Raw genomic sequence first — 19260 nt, 5'->3', positions numbered from 1 at the left:
CCCCGAGGCGGGAAGGGGATTAGTGCCAATTAACTGCCTGTTAACAGGTAGTTAACAGGCAGTTTTTAGCCTAATCCCTATTTTTAATGTTGAAGTGTGGGATTCCCGATGGCTCCAAACCACGCCAAGTTAGAGGAGGCGGACCGTCGGGATGAAGGGCTTGGAGGGGTCGAGATGTCTGGTGTTCAAGTGAGTGATGGGTGCATGAGTGCAAAGTTAAGTGTGTTTGGTGTGTGTAAAGTGTTTAAATAAGTTTTACATACCTTTACTTACCTTTCCAGCCTTCCTTCCTTCAGGTCTCGGGAGTCCCTCATCTCACCGGCACAGAAAGCAGAATGGCTGCAAGCTGTCAAAAATTGCAGCATTCAGCTTTCTGTTCCGGGGAGATCTCTAAATCATCCTGAGAGGAAGGAATTAACTTAGAGTACAGATTGTCAGTGTTTGACAGCTTCAAACAGCTGTGAAACGCTAATATTTCATCTGTCAAAAGGTCTTGACAGATGAAATATCAATCTGTGACGTCACCTGTTGCTGGGTGGCCCTTAATTGGCCTGCTGAGCCCGCTGGGTGAGCTCAATAAGGTCAATCAAGTCAAAATCGCATGGGTTGGCTAGAACTCGATGGAGGCGGGACTACAACCCCGAAAGTTGTAGTCCCGCCTCCTACCTGACTCCTCCATGAAAATCCAGCTTTTCCAGTGAAAAGCATTGACATTTAAGCTATCAGATAAAAACTAATTGGGCTTAGAATTTCTCTCTTTATGCTTTCAGTTCTTCACTTATATGTGATAGTTATGTGTAAAATAAAAACCCATTTAAAATACTTGAGTATGGTGGCTTTAAAAAGAAGTTCCAATAAAATAGCATTACAGAGTATCCATAAAAGGACCTAATCATAGCTATAACATTTTAAACTGTATTTAAGACTGCCATAACCATCCAGTTACATAATACTGATATTTCTTTTTAGAATAGCAGAATGTTGTGTGCTGATGGCTGCGATTGTGTTTTGCATTTAAGCTATCACACACAAACTCAAAACAGAAACCATTATTAATCCCTGGTAATACCTGGGAACCTTTCAGGTGTAGGCCTGCTTTACTTTTGTGGAGCGTAGTTTATCTCTATTAAAATTGCTTATCATCCATATCGATTAAATAACATCATTGTCTGTTTTTAAAAATTAAGTGTTCATGAAATCAATAGGGGAAAAAATTTGATACCTTAGCGCCTCCCGCTAGCGCCAGCAGGTAGAGCATTATCGCCGGGGTGAGGCGAATCCAATGCTGCATGCCAATCCCGCCCTCCCGCAGCGCCGCCGCTAACAGTAATCGCCAGGAGACTCAATGGCAGGTGAATCGTGACATCAGTGAGTGTGCAATGCTCACTGACTGCCCGATCTGCAAAATTGTTTGTCACCACCTACCTTAGCGCCTGGAGGAAACAGCGACAGGGTGAGCTGGCGTGAAGCAACAGGAAGCCGGCTCCAGGGACATTATTTAAAGGGATTATCAGTAATGAATCGCAGCTGTAGGTTAGTGGAGTTTCAGTGCTTTTTTTTTTATCAGTTTCTTACATGTTTCTTATGTTTCCTGCAACCAGACCTCCAGCCTCAGATCAGGGTGACCACGGCTCTTTCAGTGGCAGCCAAGGTCACCGTCGCCCTAAATTTCTTTGCCAACAGATCCTTCTAGTCTGCAACAGGAGATGTAGCTAACATCTCGCAGTTCGCCATCCATTGCTGCATCTGGGAGGTCACAGAGGCTCGCTACAATAGGAGAAGGGATTACATTTCCTTCCCCATCACCAGAGAAGCAGGACGAGCATGCATGTAGCTTTGCCAGGATAGTGGAATTCCTCATGGTGCAGGGTGCCATTGACTGCACCCACGTGGCATTGCGGGCACTGTATAACAATCCTGAGATCTTCCATAACTGTAAAGGCTACCACTCACTTAATGTTCTGTTGGTGCACGACCACAGACTGCTAATCCTCAATATTAATGCCCGCTATCCTGGCAACAGCCATGATGCGTTCATCCTGCGCCAGACTGGTGCGCCAGCACTTTTCCAGCCACCACATCAAGCTCTTGGCTGGCTGGTCAGAGAGAAGGGCTATCCGCTCTCCACCTGGCTCATGACTCCCCTCCGCAACCCCAACACTCCTGCCCAGCACACATATAATGAGAGCCATGCTGCCACCAGGAACATCATTGAGCAGACTATTGGCCTGCTGAAGCAACGGTTCCGCTGCATTGACCGCGCGGGAGGAGCCCTCCAGTACTCGGCTGAGCGGGTGTTCCATTTTGTGGTGGTCTGCTGCATGCTCCACAACTTGGCCATAATGAGGGCCCAGCGCTTGCCACCAGGGATTGTGGGACCACCTCAGGAGGAGGAAGATGGGGAGGAGGAGGAGGACGAGAAGGAAGAGGAAGATGAGGACGACGAGCAAGACGAGGAGGAGGAGGACGAGGAACAGGCATGAGGGAGGAGGCAGCCACTCTATCGGCCTTCCGGAAGGATGGTCCGTAACTGACTCATCAGACTGCGGTTCCAATTAATTAAACCCTAGATCCCCATTGCACACCACATCCCCATCATTCCATCCCTGTCACAGGCCATATCACAGTGCAAAGCTGAAATGAGACACACCACAAAAGAATCCAAACTGAATTAATAAATTTATCAAAAATCAGTGAACACATCTTTACAACAAAAATATTAACTGTTCACCTTTGTGCAGTCCCTTAGTGCCTGTCGTTACTGTGCCTTTGCTTAATCTAGAGCTCCTACGAAGTGTTGGCCCAGTGGCTGCAGCAGGGCTGGTGGAAAGCTGCTGAGTGTCCGTGTGGGAGACTTCAGATGGCCTTGCAGGACGCCCTCGACCAGCTCTGGGCCTGGAAGGCCCGGCTGTAGACTGCACCACCTCAGGCTGGGTGGCGGCAGTCTGGGCTGGCTAGATGACAGGCAGCGACAAGGGCAATGGCGGAATGGCAGTGGTGGGAGCAGGAATGCTGTCATCCTGAGAGAGGACAGCAGGTCCATGCTCCACTGACCCACTGCCACTCCCCCTGGGTAGCACCTCAGCACAGATTGCTGGCCCACTGCAACACCATGAAAGCCCTGGTCGACGGTAGTAGACCCAGCCACGATGGCAGCAGTCAGAGCTTGCGTGGCATCAAGCTGAGACTGCATGAAAGCAGTCTGACATTGGATGCCACCAAGCATAGACTTCATTGCAGCACTAAGATGTTGCATCGCTTCCGCCTGTGCTGCAATGGAAGCTGCCAGATCGGCCATCACACGCGCCATTAGGTCTGAGCCACCACGGTCTCTCTGGGAGTCTACCATCCTTTGCAGACTGGAAATGATGGGCTCCATGGTGTGCGCAGAGCCTTGTGCAATTTTGGAGGCGGACTCCTCCACGCTCCTTATCATTGCCGAGAGGCTCTCGGGCACCCTTCCCATTGCACCTATCATCTCCGTGTGCATGCCCATCACCCTGCTTCTAAACTCCTCCCCATCGAAGTCCTCATCTGAGTTCTGTGCAGCAGAACTCGCTCTCCAGGGAGCTGGCCCCAGAGCTATCCTTTCTCCCTGGCCTTGCTGCAGCCCACTCCTCCCCAGTGCCTCACCCTGTGCAGATCCCGCTACTATACTAGCCTCTGAGCTGGTGCCTATGGGTGAGACATGCAGTGACGCGGTGTGTTCTTCCTCTTCCTCTTCCTCTTCTTCCGCCTCACTCTCTACCATGCCCTCAGGGACAGGCTGCTCAGGTGTTTGCTCATTATCTGAAAGCATAAAGGCGCAAGAGTCGGGTTAAGGTGATGGGAGGAGGGCAGGAAGGGAGAAATGCATGCATACAGCATGATTAGCTTGAAAGTGCGAAATGCTTGTGGGGTAAGTGGGATGTGAGAAGAAGGAGTAGGAATGAACATACCGTTGTTGTCCCCAAGGAGGTCAATGTCGCTGGTGGCCACGCGCCCACCACCTGGCGCCCAATAATCTGCAGCACTCTATTTTCCAGCACAGACAGTGGTTGGGTGTTGGCTTCTCCCCCGCCTGTGCGCTCCTGCTCCCTCCTGTTGTGAGCCACCTTGTCCTGCAAGAGAAACGAAAGTGTGTGAGTGTGTAGCAATGTGTTTGGGTGATATGCCTGCCATAGTTGAATAGCTCTCATTGTGTGCAAGGTGTGATATGTGGGTGTGAGTGTTGGTAGGTAGGGATTGTTGGTGGATGAGTGCTGGGGGTGTGGTGCTTTGGTCAGTGTGTAAAGACTGTGGTTCAGATGGTGGTATGTATCATTTGTTGAAGCATTGACTCACTCTGACCACCTGAGTGAGGTCGTTAAATTTCTTCCTGCACTGTGTGTGGGTTCTGGGGACCACAGTGCTGCCCAAGACATGCTGCACTACCTCCCTCTACATGATGCAGAAGACTTGTGGCGAGGGCCTCCTGCCACTTGTCGGGTAGAGCACCGCCCTCTGTCTCTCCACAGCGAACACCAACGCCTCCAATTCTTGATCGCAAAATCTGCGGGCTCTCTCCCTTGGGCGTGGATCTGTCATGGGTACAGTTACTTCAGTCCTCCGGCTCCTTCTCCTTGACATGCTGCTGCTTGCTGAGGCAGCTGCACAGCCAGCAATGCTGAGAATGAGGTTCTGCAGTATCAGTGAACCTCCTCTTTAGGAACTGAAAAAAGCCTGTGGCAATCACGACTTGTGATTAGACTGCACCTGATATTGGCCCACCCTTTGAATGTAACGCCAATGAGCTTGGGCTTTAGATGTGAATTAACGCTCCAATCATTTCTTTGAGCCATGAGCACGAATTTTGCGTGCAGTCTAAAGCATTTGCGTCTGGCGCTAAATCTCCAACTTTTCCAATGATAATGCCCATTCCTGGGCTATAATGAATTTCTAGCCCATAATCTAATAAGAGTTAGGCCCCAGTGTTATCCATCTCAACACCGGAATGTATAAAAGCAAGAATCTTTATTCATAATTTGAATAAGGAAATAATCTGCACTGCAGCTTCTCAGAATGATTAAATTTTTTAGTTATAAAAATTTGTTGGGCTGATGAAAATCTTTATTTGTGTACCTCTAGATAGTCATTACCTCTAGTCATTAAGATCAGACGGATGTGGGAAACAAAGTGAGTGCTAGTGAAACTTGTGTTGAGAAGCTGTTTCCTACATAAATAAGTGGGCCAGTCTGTATTTCAAATCGAAATAGACAATGCCATCCATAATGCAATAAGGTCTATAAATTCTGTCATAGTTATATTTCCTTTACATCACAAGTAAGTGCTGTTTATTTCAATTGAAAGCGCAGCCTGGAGTATTCCTTTTAAAAGGGCAGGTTCCTCCTTGCATTAAAACTGGCATAGCAGCTTAAGCCTCGGGTCAGGCCGACATTTGGCTCAGTCTAGTTTTGATTTGTGTCTCTTTATACTGTGTTATCTGGATTAAATAAGGTCCTGATTATTCTACATGTCATCAAGAATAAAGTCATTTTGTGAAAGGATGTCGAAGGGAAGGGCATGGAAATAATCCTGGGGCACATACACGTCTCCGCGAGCAGCTAAACACATGGCTGCATTAAGCCATGTATTGAATGGAACAAGCTCCAGAAATGTAATTAAATTGTACTGCTGTTGTATAAGGGCACATGGTGTTTGGATCTAGGGTGCATAATACCTATATTCTAGTTTCAACAGAATGAAAAGTGTAATTGTTGAAGTTATTATTAATGCTTGACTAAGGAAACATATGTACTATGCAGTAAATATGTGCTAAAATGTGCCAATAGCTGTTTCTGCACTCATTAGAGAATTACATCAAAGGCTCATGCTTTCCATTAGCCCTTTGTAACAGAAATGGAAGGGCAGTCCTTGCGATGTTTTATCCTAGACTCACAGGAATTCACAAAGCACGTCTGTTCAGCCAGCTTGAAAAAATGGATCCAGCCACCAAGGATAGTTTCTGCCATAATGAAAATGCTTCTTCACTCGTAGTAATGAACTAAAGCATTATATTATCAACCCGGGAGAGTGGAGACCAAGCACAGTTTGTTCTCTTTGATTATTCTATTTTTTTGGGGGGGCGGGGGGGCTGATTTTGATTTAGAAACTCCACCTTTAGCAACGTATAATTTCTGTTTTTCTGAGCCTAATATAATGAATTTTTTTTGGTGAAATAATTTGATTTGTAGCATTATTTTGTTTACAGACAGCCAAGCATCAGACTTGGAAACACAAAGAAGTATTGTTGGTGTTTTAACATTAGAATTAATGTTAATGTTTGAATGGACTCTCAGATTACATTACACCCACCTGCATACCAATTAGACAATGAAAATGTTCTAAATGCTTTTTTCATGTCTCAGTAATGCATATTATGAGAAAATAGAATCTGATTTATTTGTTCACTTCATATCATAAGGAAAAAGTAGCACAAATATGAGAACTGTGTTCATTCTGTATCACAAAACTGGGAAAAAAAACTATACTGAAAAGGAAACTATTTCTAGTTCTAGTAAATGCAAACATTCTTTTGTAGGGCTCAGGATTTTCCACAGTGAAATTCCTATGTAAGTTTCTTCTGTACTGTTTTCTGTGTTTATTTCAGTACTTCCACAAGATTGCAATCATAACAGTTTTTCATCAGTCAAAAGGTGCATGCTCTGTAGGGACGTTTTTGACTAACTTACTTAAATTTAAAAAAAATAATTACAAATACTGCAGCAGAAGTAATCTTTGAAATGAGATGTTGAACTCTGAAATGTCTTTCTTTCTGCAGGGTTTCAGTATTTCTGTGTGAAAACAGAGAGCCTCCAAGTGTTGAAACGTCAGAATGAGTAAATCAGACTCCAAAGTGACTGAAGGGGGACTCAACGTCACTCTTACAATCCGCCTACTTATGCATGGAAAGGTACAGTGCCATCAACAACAAATAGCTACATAAGGTTGCCTTTGAGAATGCATGTTATTGGTTATTGACTTTGAAGTAATTAAGCCTGTGCTCCTAGCAAAGAGACATTGCCTACCTAAGGCTATCTATTTAAAACTGTCTGGTTCCAGTTGCTGAAAATGTGGTTAGGGAAAATTGCACTTTGTTTACTTTAACATGAGTCTAATTTTATGCATAACCTAGTGCAGTAAGTTTCTCAACAGAGGTTAACCCTGATGGTCAAGGAATTTATCCAGTAAATAGTTGAGCCATGTAGATCAGGAAGGTCCCAGGTCTGTTCCCTGATCTCAGCTAGCACAACAGTTGGGGCACTGCCAGTGCCTCAGCGCCCTGTGTTAGGAAGGAGAAAATCAGTCAAGGTTCTTGTTCCTGATGGGAATTACATATGCTGTTTGCTAGTCCTCTGGCACTATTCCTTTTTCTGTTGAATTTTTATATATGGATACTAGTGCTTCATGTCAGCAGTCTCATTTTCTTTTCTCTTTCTCCCGCTGTTATTTTTTAATATCCTCACAGGAGAAGATCTCCTTTAGAAAGCCTTTCGCACAGATGGTCTGGGTCTCTTTTAACTTCATGCTGCTCTGTGATGGAGGTATTGTTACCGGTCAAGCCATGTCATTTCTTTCCCTCTCATTCCCCCAAAGTGATGTGTTCCATGACACAATATTCTATCTAGCAACACAGGTGACAGCCAACATAATTTGCTCTCAACTGTAGAAAGCAAGTTCAAGTGGCAGGCATCTCAAGGCCTTGAACCCATAACCATCTTATTTTGAAGCAGGTGGCCCACAAAATGTTCAGAAATGCTGTTTGTTTTATTGCCTCTTCTCCATCAGTTGCTAAATCATAGCTGAGAAATTCATGGGGTGGTGGGGTGATTGCGGGGTGTTGAGCATCAATTATTTCAATGTGAAAGCAGCAAAATGTACCTTTTATATAAAGAGTAATGGATGAAAAAGAACAGGCTTTGCAGCTTCTGATAGATAGACAAAAGTCAGCAAACAGTAATGTCAACGAGTACAAAGTGAAAAAAGCATTGAAAAGTTGAAGCATAGCAAAGATGATTGCAATATAAACAGGCAATGTCTTTGTCTTTAACTCAGGTTAGATTGTCTTTAATTATGGGACAACAGATGTTCGTGTTTAATGCTGTAAATTATTTGCATAAACCCGTGAGATTTTTCTGGAGGAATGAGTGCAGGATGAGGATTTCGCAGGCCAATCTGAAAATTTGGATCCAAAAGTATGCAATTTGGACAGAGATTTCTTTGAAGAGATTCCCTTTGTACAAGCCAGAGCTGCCATTTTAGTGTATGCATGGCTAAAATACTGTAACTGGAGTCCCACAGCCAGATTCACTCAGTACAGACGGCTGAAAATAATGCCAGATGCCGGATGCGCTAAAGCATATTGGTTGCCTATTCCCCATATTGTTGGGCATGGAGACTTGTGGCCTCTGGTGCAGCATGCCCCAATGTGGCTACGAGGGCAAAGAGGCCCAGGAGCCTCTGCACAAGCTGTGTGCTAGGCTCATTAGGGCCCTGACTTCAATGCTGCCCCATAATGCAACTGGTGCACCTGAGGAGCACCCCAACCCCACCCCAAGCATTTGGATGAGCACTTGAAATGCCATAGCATACAAGGCTACGGACCAAATGCTGGAAAATGGGATTCGATTAGACAGGGCCCGATGTCCGGCGCAGACGCGATGGGCCGAAGGGCCTCTTTCTGTGCTGTATAACTCTATGACTATGACAGTGTCTGTTGGGAGCAGGTACTGAAGAAGAGGCTGTATTACAAAGAACAAAAAGATTCCCAGCCACCCTTTCCCCCAACATCCATGTTTCGTACCTACCATCCCATGCCTGGTGCTTTGCCCCCCATGCCGGAAAATTATTCTGCACACAGCAGGAAAGCAGCAGCCCTTCACTGGCTTCTGATGACTGACAGTCCGGGCCTATAAATCCTGGTGCGTCAGAAGCAATGCACATGCAGGGCTAGAAAATGATACAAATAAGCTGACCTTGTCTTATGTAAAGAGCTTAGATCATTCGTGCACTGGTGCATACAGCACTGGCAGGTTCCACAATGCAGATAGCTGTAGCTGAATAAGGCTTAAATCAAATAACAAAAACGGAAGTCATAAAGTACTGGGTTTAACATGAGGTAATATCTCCTGGCAGCCCACTTGCTACAGAGTTAAACAGCATTGTATTTGGTGATAATTTTACCACCTGAATAGATAAAGACTGAACTGGGAACCAGAAAATAAGAAAAGGCAAATGAGTTGGAGATTTCATTCTTATTTATCTATCAAACTGTTCTTGAGGCTATCTATTAAACTCTACCAGGATAACCGACAAGAGAAATTCCTCCTGTTCAAAATTAGCTTCTCCAGGCTGCAATCATTAGTTGCTTTTAAGCTGCTTTTATATTGCATTTAGTGGCATACTAATGTTGCTGGCTTTCACTGCACAAGCCTCGTACAGTCAACACAGTGCCATCAAATAAACTTGCTGGGTTTGCTAAGGCAGGCAGCCACGAATTCCCAGTCAGGAGCTGGCAGCAATAAACACAATATACAAACAACTTTATATTGCCGTTTATTTACCTTGGAATCTGAGAAACAGATCCTTATGTTTACACTACTGAATCCATCCCCCTTATCCCAGTGGCCGAAATGGAGACAAGCTGTACAGTGGAACCTGTTGAACCAGGTCTAAATTAGTATTTTGTTGAATGTGATATTTGTTTGGGCCTGCACTGAATGAGAATATACTGCTGTGTCTTAATGACTGGAGAAAGATGTGAGTTCAGGGCTAGGGCAGGGGGAACCTTAGAGGAAGTTTGGCCCGGTGGGCTGAGGGAAGGAAGGGAAGTGGCAGAGGTAGCTGAACGGATGATCTCAATCTTAGAGACAAAGAAGTCCATGAGCTCCTCACACTTGTTGTCAGAGGTAAGGGTGGAGGAGACAGGGGAGAGGGGTTTACGAAGACGGTTAGCAGTAGAGAATAGAAGCCGAGGTTTATCTTTACATTCCTGACTGATTCTGGAATAGTGAGCAATTTTGGTAGACAAGAGCAGGACCTGATAATGCTTTGTGGTCCAGACAGATCTGGCGTTGAATGGCTAAACCAGTTGTCCGCCATATCCATTCAAGTCTGCATTTCTTGGACTTAAGGGAGCGAAGATGAGTGCCGTACCAGGGGGAACGGCCAGGGTGAGAGAGTAATTGTTTTAGTAGGGACTAGGGCATCAAAGGTAATGGTGAGGGTGTGGTTGAGCAGATGGGTAGCTGCAGAAATGTCATGGTGAGTGGAGGGCCAGAGGCTGGACAGTTGGGATTTCATAAGTGCAATTACTATAGAAAGGAGGTTGAGGCATTAGAGAGAGTACAGTGCAGAAAGACTTGAAAAACAGAGGCTGTTTTTGTTAAAGCAGAGATTACAGGGGTGATTTGATAGAGTTGTTTAAAATTATGAAGGGATGGGACAGAGTAGATGGAAACAGATTGTTTCCAATGATTGAGGAGGACATTGATATAAGATTAAGTTTAAGAGATTTAGAACAGAGAGCAGGATAACTTTTTTTACAGAGAGGTTTGTGAGGCATTAGAATGCACTACTGGAGTTGCTAATTGAAGCAGAGACCATGTCAGCATTAAAAAAAAGGTTGAAGGAAAGGTGAATAAAAGAATATGGGAACAGGGCAGGTATAAGGACTACTGCTTGTGTGGAGGATAAATACCAACATGGACTGGTTGGGCTAAATGGCCTGTTTCTGTGTTGTAGTTTGTATGTAATTCTATGTAATGCATTTAGGTGTTCTAGTTGCAGTGATGTCATGAATTAAATCTAGTCACGTATGTTATATCGACCTACTGTACAATGTGCCAATCAAATGAAGAGACTCGGGTCTGTGAGTAAATTTTGGGAAGTTTAATGCATTTTAGGCCATTATGACCCCCGTTATGTACATTTGGATTGTGAGTTCTTGTATTTGCTGCAGCTGTTAGACCAGAGGTATTGTCGTTGCCCCACCTCCTTTGGTTATATTTGTTAAGAGTCAGGTCTGCTGAATCGGAGTGACATTTATCTGTTCCAAGCTACAATTTATACCAAACTAGCTGGGGAGCCCCGCGTTGCGAGGGCAATTTTGGGGCGTTTGGCCTCCCTGCCCGTGTGTGTCCCCCCTCTCCCTGTCATGTCCTCTCCCTGTCCTATCCCTCCCTCCCCTCTCTCCCTCCCCTCCCCTCTCTCCCTCCCTCCCCTCCCCTCTCCCCCTCCCTCCCCTCCCCTCCCCTGTCTCCCTCTCCCCCCCACCCCTCCCCCACTCCCCCGCTCCCCTCTGTCCCTCTCTCCGGCCCCTCCCCCTGCCTAGGGAGCCCCGCGTTGCGAGGGCAATTTTGGGGCGCGAGGGCAATTTTGGGGCGTTTGGTCTCCCTGCCCCTGTGTGTCCCCCCTCTCCCTGTCATGTCCTCTCCCTGTCCTATCCCTCCCTCCCCTCTCTCCCTCCCCTCCCTTCTCTCCCTCCCTCCCCTCCCCTCTCTCCCTCCCCTCCCCTCCCCTCCCCTGTCTCCCTCTTCCTCCCCCGCTCCCCCACTCCCACCCCTCCCCCACTCCCACCGCTCCCCCACTCCCCTCTGTCCCTCTCTCCGGCCCCTCCCCCTGCCTAGCGAGCCCCGCGTTGCGAGGGCAATTTTGGGGCGCGAGGGCAATTTTGGGGCGTTTGGTCTCCCTGCCCCTGTGTGTCCCCCCTCTCCCTGTCATGTCCTCTCCCTGTCCTATCCCTCCCTCCCCTCTCTCCCTCCCTCCCCTCCCCTCTCTCCCTCCCTCCCCTCCCCTCTCCCCCTCCCCCACTCCCCTCTGTCCCTCTCTCCGGCCCCTCCCCCTGCCTAGCGCCTGAGGTTCGGTGCCGTTGCTGAGGTCCCCCGCGTATCGCGCGGCTGATGGACGGCCGCTGCGTGCGGGCGGCGCATGCGCGGTGAGTGCGGGCGGCGCATGCGCGGTCAGTGCGAGCGGCCCGCGGGAGCCGGCAAGGCCGTTAGCGAGCGGGAAACTTCGGGCGGCGCGCCCGCGCTCCGTCCGCGACACCTGAGAGGGGGAAGTAGAGAGAGACAGAGAGGGAAGAGGAGAAGGAGAGAGAGGGAAGAGGAGAGAGGGAAGAGGAGAAGGAGAGAGAGAGAGGGAAGAAAGAGAGAGAGAGAGAGAAATTTTTTCAGCTTCAGGCCCCGAGTCCCCCCTGCGCGAGGGTGAGGAGGAGGGGGGGGGGTTGCTAAACACAATATAAAACTCAAATAAATTGTTAATTAATTGCCTAACACATAATTGAAATATTTACCTTAGTTCCCTAACACACAGAAAGTGTGGGGGAAAAAATCGTGGAAAATCAAGATGGCGGCCACTCACCTCGGTTCAGAAGGATAAGGCCCGCCCACACACGCACCGATTGGTCGACCGGTCAGGTCACCGAAGCGTAGGATTGGTCAATCGTCGAGTCACTCGACACTCAACTGTAGGAAGACCTCGACGTCACACGGTCGCTAATGAGATGCTAATGAGCGGAACGCTGAACGTTTTTGGGATACCGCGGGCGGGATTTTTGTCCGGCCGAAACGTAAATACGCCTATGACCGGTCCGGAATCGCAAGCTTTCTTTTGAGGCGACGCGCGCGTCGGTACGCTCTGTAACTTCCAAACGTATAGAGACCAGGCGGACAGACAGACAGACAGAAGAGCCGCTTTATATATATAGATTTACAACTAAAAATAAAAAAAGATATTGTACAGATCAATAAAAACAGTTGTCAGATTTATAATTCTTGTGTGATTTGTGTTTGTATAATAATTGCCTTTATCAGTTCAGTGATTGTGTACTTGTATCACTTATTCTGCAGGAAATAACATATCTAATGGCATTGTCCGGCTTCTTATCACTTTCTTTCCTGAGCAACAATGTAGCACTCCTGAAAATATTCTATTGAATTTTTTTTGCTGTATTTAGATCAAAACATTTCCATTGTAAGTGGTTTGGAATGGTAGAACCTTGTATATCTGGCTCATAGCACATTTTAATTATGTCTACAACCCATATCTAATGGAATCCGATAAGGCTGTATATTATGGAATTAAATTATTTGGAGTACATGGATGGCAATTTAAAAATACATCTCCTTTGATTTTTGTCTACCAATTTCCCATACAAGAGTTGCATATTCCCAAGCGTGTTATATGGGCATATTGTTGAGTGAAGGGCAAGAAAATTAGTGTCTGAGTCACCAAGGCCATCAGCAGAGACTTGTGAGCAGGTCAACTTCTTATATTCTTGGCTGAGCAAAGGTGCATGGGGGCTAGAAGAGGGGAGGGAATAGCAAAAAACATGCAGAACTATTTTTTAACCTGTTTATCCTCTCCACCAAGGAGTGGTGCATTGCATAGGAGAAGGTAACACATTAAATGAGGCAAAAAAGGTGATTTTAGCAGTATTAATAAAAAGTTGTATCTTTTGTAGCATTGCTCATGCTGAGAAATTTGAAAAAATAGAAATTTAAAAAAAATTGACTTGTAAAATTTAGACATTTTTCTTGTGTCTCATCTTGTTTGTTATCTTTTACTTGCTTTGCCATCCCCATTCAGATTTTTGTCTTTTCTTTGCTTGCTATTGTTCTTTGATAATGATTTAACCTTTTATTGAACCTTTCTGATTATTTTTTCTTGCCTAGTTTCTATTTTTGATTGTCTTGAGATTGTGGTTCGATCTACTGTTAGAATTACAAGAAGCAAGGGAGAGAGCAGAGTGGGAACAGCGCTCCATGGGAGAGGCAGTATAGCGAGAGTGAGCACACAGCACACCAGATTGTATGGCAGAAGCCATCACTTGCTGGTGGAGGAAACACAGCCAAAGCTGTACACAGTATGAACTGGCACTAAGCAGGGGAGAAAACAGAACATGGGGAGCTGGCACTCAGCAGCAATCTGATGACACAGCTGTGGTTGTAGTATGGAGGTCGAAATGAAGTTGGGGAGTGGCCCTGAAGTGAAGCCGAAGGCCAACAATGATGTTACTGGGTACTAAAGGCACAGATGTAGAAATGCCTCCAAAGTATTGGGAAGGAAGGGCCACCAGAAGAAAGTAAGTCCCAGGAAAGGAGTAAAATGCCATTCGCGATTTAGGAAAGAGAGGGTCTCATGAGGCAACTGTTTTGGATGGATTTCAAAAGGCCATGGGAAATTTTATGGGCAAAGATTTTGAAAATATTTTAGTGAATAATTTAAAGTTTTTATTTACTTGTATGTTGAAGTTTTATTTTAAGTTATATTTAGTCACCTGGCTAAGAAAACAACGGCCGCGATCTTACCTCTGGAGACGTGCTGGAGGCGGGACTTCTGGTTTCCGGGTTTCAGTCCCGCCCCCAGCGATGTCTGATGAACCCACGCTATTTTCCCTTGATTGGCCTTGTTAAGCCTGCCCTGCGGGCTTAGCCGGCCAATTAAGGGAAATCCGGCGACAGATGACGTCAGCGTATGATGCTTCATCTATCAAAAAGTATTTGACAGATGAATTGTCAGCGTTTGACAGCTTTGAGAAGTTGTCAAACACTGACAATCTCTGTTCTAAGGTGAGCCCTTGCACAGAAGGCTCACCCAAGACCCCTCTCCTCAGCAGAAAGCAGCTGGCTGCTGCATCTGCGAATGCAGCAGCCATTCTGTCATCTCTGCCATTGAAATGAGGCACCTCCGGATCCCCAAGGTTTGAAGCCTGCAGAAAGAAACAAAGGCAAGGAAACTTTCACCAACACTTTACACTCACCTCTCATACTTACCTGTCCACACTTGCACCCATCACTCATCTCTACAGCTGACATTTCGACCCCTCTCACCCCCGCAGGTCCAATGCTCACCTCGCTGACCCTGGCAAGGTTCGCAGCCATCGGGAAGACCGCACTTGGAGGCGTAAAATGGGGAAAATCCTCAACACTGCTTGTTAACAGGCAGTTAATTGGCTCTAATCCCCTTCCCGCCTCGAGGAGGGACCCGCCTCCCGGGAAGATGGTTTGGAGGCAGGTTAGGAGTGGGGTTGGGACCCGTTCCCAATTTTTCCCATTTTGCCAGCAGTCCCGTCTCCAAACCCGCCTCTGCAGTGCTGGTAAAATCCAGCCCAACATGGCTGCTCAAAGAAATTGATAGGTTCAGCTAATGGCAGTTGCTAATTCCTAATTGGTAGCTTTGAAAAACTTTTGAGCAATTTGATTGGTTTGTATGGGTTGCTGGCTTGTGATGCTTGTTTTTTCTACCTATCGGTATTTTAGAAAATCAACATGGTTAACTTAATAGATGGGGGTTATTTGAGGCTGTCAAAATAGTGTCAACAGATTTTTTTTATGCTGGAGACATATTTAACATGCAACCCTATATATTTAATATGTAATGTAATAATTTAATGCCTGAACATGCTATATGAAAGACTGTTAATTGTATAGATAGATTGCTAGATAGCACATTCAGATTAGACTCTGGGACTTGTTCAATTTGCCCTGCTGGTGGCTGTTTATACTTATCTAAACTCGTCCAATTACAAGAAGCACCCCATCAGTTTATAGAGAAAAAGGACACTTTCTGAGTAGGTTGAAGTAAGGCTTTGCAAAAGTATTAAGAAGCAAGCAAGAAGAAAGTTAAAAAGAAAAAGAACGATTGCCTTCTGCATTACTCCTTATTCACCAAGGGATTTATATATTATATTTCCATGTGGCATTTCAGCTGCTTATCTGGCTGAGAACTCTGATAAAATGTATCATACTTGTGGCTGGTGGATCTCCATATGCTATGTTTTACCTTAATTGTTACGTCCGTGTATAATAAGATACAGACTGCAGCAGAAACGGTACAACAGGTGTTTACTCAACGTGGCTCACAGTTGAACTGACTGTACAGATTACTACTCAGTGCTATATACAGGTGTGGTCACTGCCGGTACTACAGTATACATGAGCTGTAAAAAGTAGTTCCCCCCCCCTTAAAGGTATATACATTACAATTCCTCCCCTTTTAGATTAACAGTACCATAACACTCATTTAACAATTAAATATCAAACTAATTACAATTAACACTTTTAACCTGCAACATTAGCTGAAAATAGTCTATTTATATATTCAGTCTTTGGGGAGGCCTCCTGATCCTTTCTGGATAGCGCCTTTCCCGAGTGTCTTGCTCTTGGTGCGGAGGCGATTCTGGCCCCCTGTCGTCGGTTGGTTCACCAGCTTCCGAAGCTACTGTTTCTGGGGTAGATGCGACCTGTACGTCGGGTTCATCATCAGGTACGTATGGGCGAGGCATGGGGTTGACTTGTTCCTGTGACTCTAGGATCTGGTCAGCATGGCGTCTCACGATGCTCTCCCCAACGTCCACTGTGTACATTAGTGGGCCCTGCCGTGTGCATATCGTTCCTGGCTGCCATTTTTCTGTTCGGTAGTCACGGGCCAAGACTGGTTGCCCTACATTGAAGCTCCTTGTTGGCTTCTCATGGATGTGCTGGAATTGCTTACTCTCAACATCTCTTCGTACGTTTGGTCTGAGCAAATCCAGGCAAGATCTTAACCTTCCGTTAAAGAACATCATGGCTGGGGCCTGGTTGGTGACTGCATGTGTCGCATTCCGGTAGGCGAACAGGAAATTGTCCACCTTGTGCTGCAGCGGAATGTTGTCATTGTACATAGCCTTTATTGCCTTCTTAAAGGTTTGTACGAACCTCTCAGCCAATCCATTTGTGGCTGGATGATACGGGGCGGATGTGTAATGCCTTACCACATTCTTTTTCAAGAACCTCCGGAACTCTTCGGACACAAACTGTGGTCCGTTGTCGGAGCAAATCTGTTCTGGCAAGCCATTCCTGGCAAAAATGGTCCGTAGGACTGCAATAGTTTTCTCCGTGGTGGTGGAGGACATTTTGATGACCTCAGGCCATTTTGAGTGCGCATCCATGGCTATTAAGAACATTGAGTCCATGAATGGACCAGCAAAATCAATATGCACCCGTTGCCATGGAGATGAGGGCCACTCCCATGGGTGTAGAGGGGCCTGTGGTGGTGCATTTTGGACTTTCTGGCATCCTGAGCAGCTCTTGGTCAGGTCCTCGATTTGTTTATTGATTCCCGGCCACCACACATAAGCCCTGGCTAGGCTTTTCATTTTTACCCCTCCCAGATGACCCTCATGGAGCTCATTGAGCACTCTATCCCTTAACTTGGGTGGAATTACCACTCGGGATCCACACATCAAGGTCCCCCGGCACACTGACAGCTGTTCTCTCCTTGTCGAGAATGCTGGCAACAGCGAGTCGCCATGTGCTGGCCATCCCTTCACCGTCAAATTATATACCCGAGACAGTGTCGGGTCATTTCGGGTTTCCTTTTCGATACAAGCGTTAGTTACCAGTAGGTATTCAACTATAGTTGAATGGAATATTTCGACAGGATCCACTGCTGGTGCTTCCTCCGCAGTAGGCAGTGGCAGGCGTGATAGCCCATCAGCATTTCCATGCTGTTTCGTGCCCTTATATTCAATCTCATAGTGGTGCGCCCCTAGAAAAAGTGACCATCTTTGTAGTCGTTGCGCAGTCATCACCGGAACGCCCTTCTTCGGATTAAAAATGGAGACAAGAGGCTGGTGATCAGTCAGCAAGGTGAATTTCTGCCCGTGCAGATAGTGATTGAACTTTTTCACTCCCCACACTAGGCTGAGGGCCTCCCTGTCAATCTGGGCGTAGTTACGCTCGGCTGAGGTTAGTGATCGTGACGCAAAGGCTATTGGCCTCTCTGAGCCGTCCGAGAATTTGTGCGACAGCTCCGCTCCAATGCCGTAGGGTGACACAACACATGCCAACCGAATTGGTAATGCCGGGTTGTAATGGGCCAATACCTCTTTCGATGTGATTAGTGTTTTGCTCTTCTGGAAAGGTCGTCTACATTCGTCACTCCACTTCCATGGCACCCCAGTTTGCAGTAGGGTGTTCAGTGGGTGTAGTATTGTAGACAAATTTGGCAAGATCTTATGGTAGTAGTTTACCAGCCCGAGGAACGACCTCAGTTGTGACACATTTTCCGGTGCTGGAGCCTTGACTACTGCCTCAATCTTCTCTGGGGACTTATGTAACCCCTCTTTATCGATAACGTGGCCACAATACGAGATCTGTTTTCTAAAAAACTCACATTTGGGGCGGTTAGCTCGGAGCCCATATTCCTGCAATCCAGTGAGCACCTGCTCCAGGTTGGCAAGGTGATCACTGTCATTTTCGCCCGTGACCAGGATGTCGTCCAAATAACACTGGGTCCCTGGGATCCCTTGCAGGACTTGTTCCATTGCCCTCTGCCAAATAGCCGGAGCTGATGCTACCCCGAATACCAGCCAGTTGTATTGGTAGAGACCTTTATGGGTGTTGATTGTGAGGTATTTTTTTGATGCTTCTTCTACCTCCATTTGCAGATACGCCTGGGCCAGATCAATCTTAGTGAAGCGTTTCCCTCCAGATAGCGAGGCGAAAATATCTTCAATCCGCGGACGTGGATATTGTACGGTGTGAAGGACCGGGTTCACTGTTACCTGAAAGTCCCCACAGATGCGAACCTTCCTTGGTTCCCCAGGCGTGCTGCTCAACAACTTTTTCATCACAGGGATGATGGGTGTAGCCCACTCGCTCCAGTCTACCTTGGACAGTACACCTGAACGTTCCAGACTCTCCAGCTCTGCTTCGACGGCTGGGCGGATCACATAAAGTACCGGTCTGGCCTTAAAAAATTTTGGGCTTGCATTTTCTTCAATTTTAATCGTCGCTGTCATGCCTTTTAGTGTTCCGAGTCCTTGCTGGAACACTTCTTTCGCGTCAGTTAGGATCTTTGACAGTCGCCCAGGTGTGACATCGTCATCCTTTTTGTCAGCCACAGTCAGTGCCTGTATGGAATGCCAATCCAGTTGTATTTTCTGGATCCATTCACGTCCCAGTAATGTTGGTCCTCCATCTTGCAATACATACAGGTCTAGTTTTGGTGTTTCCTTATACAATATATAACGGTCACCCTTATTTTTCCTTTGGGGTAGACTTTTTGCCCCGTGTACGTCTTCAAAATAATTTTTGTGTCTCTCAAGGGTATGTGTGAGAATAGCCGCTCGTAGTCCCGTCGGTTTATGACTGTTAGGGCTGATTCTGTGTCCAATTCCATCTTTACCTGGACTCCTGCTATCTTGAGAGTGACCCAAATGGTTCGGTGATCCTCCGTTGTGATCACATTATGTAGTTT

At 46.3% G+C, this 19260-nt stretch overlaps 1 protein-coding gene across 20 annotated transcripts in view; it reads left to right on the top strand.

Moving 5' to 3' along the window:
• The window catches only part of LOC147117288 (poly(rC)-binding protein 3), a 676376-nt gene that overhangs the window by 588538 nt on the left and 68578 nt on the right, over nucleotides 1-19260 (top strand). For all 20 annotated transcript variants that reach the window (XM_085988147.1, XM_085988142.1, XM_085988144.1 and 17 more), the window contains one exon: nucleotides 6800-6931. In XM_085988147.1, the coding sequence (XP_085844273.1) occupies nucleotides 6854-6931 (78 nt within the window). In that variant the 5' untranslated portion in view covers nucleotides 6800-6853. The remainder of the gene's footprint in view (nucleotides 1-6799; nucleotides 6932-19260) is intronic.

This window comes from Somniosus microcephalus, chromosome 5 (assembly GCF_052327205.1).
Source record: "Somniosus microcephalus isolate GS21.2 chromosome 5, FLI_Smic_1.0, whole genome shotgun sequence".
Classification (NCBI taxonomy): Eukaryota; Metazoa; Chordata; class Chondrichthyes; order Squaliformes; family Somniosidae; genus Somniosus; species Somniosus microcephalus.
This window is presented reverse-complemented; position numbering and strand designations above follow the sequence as displayed.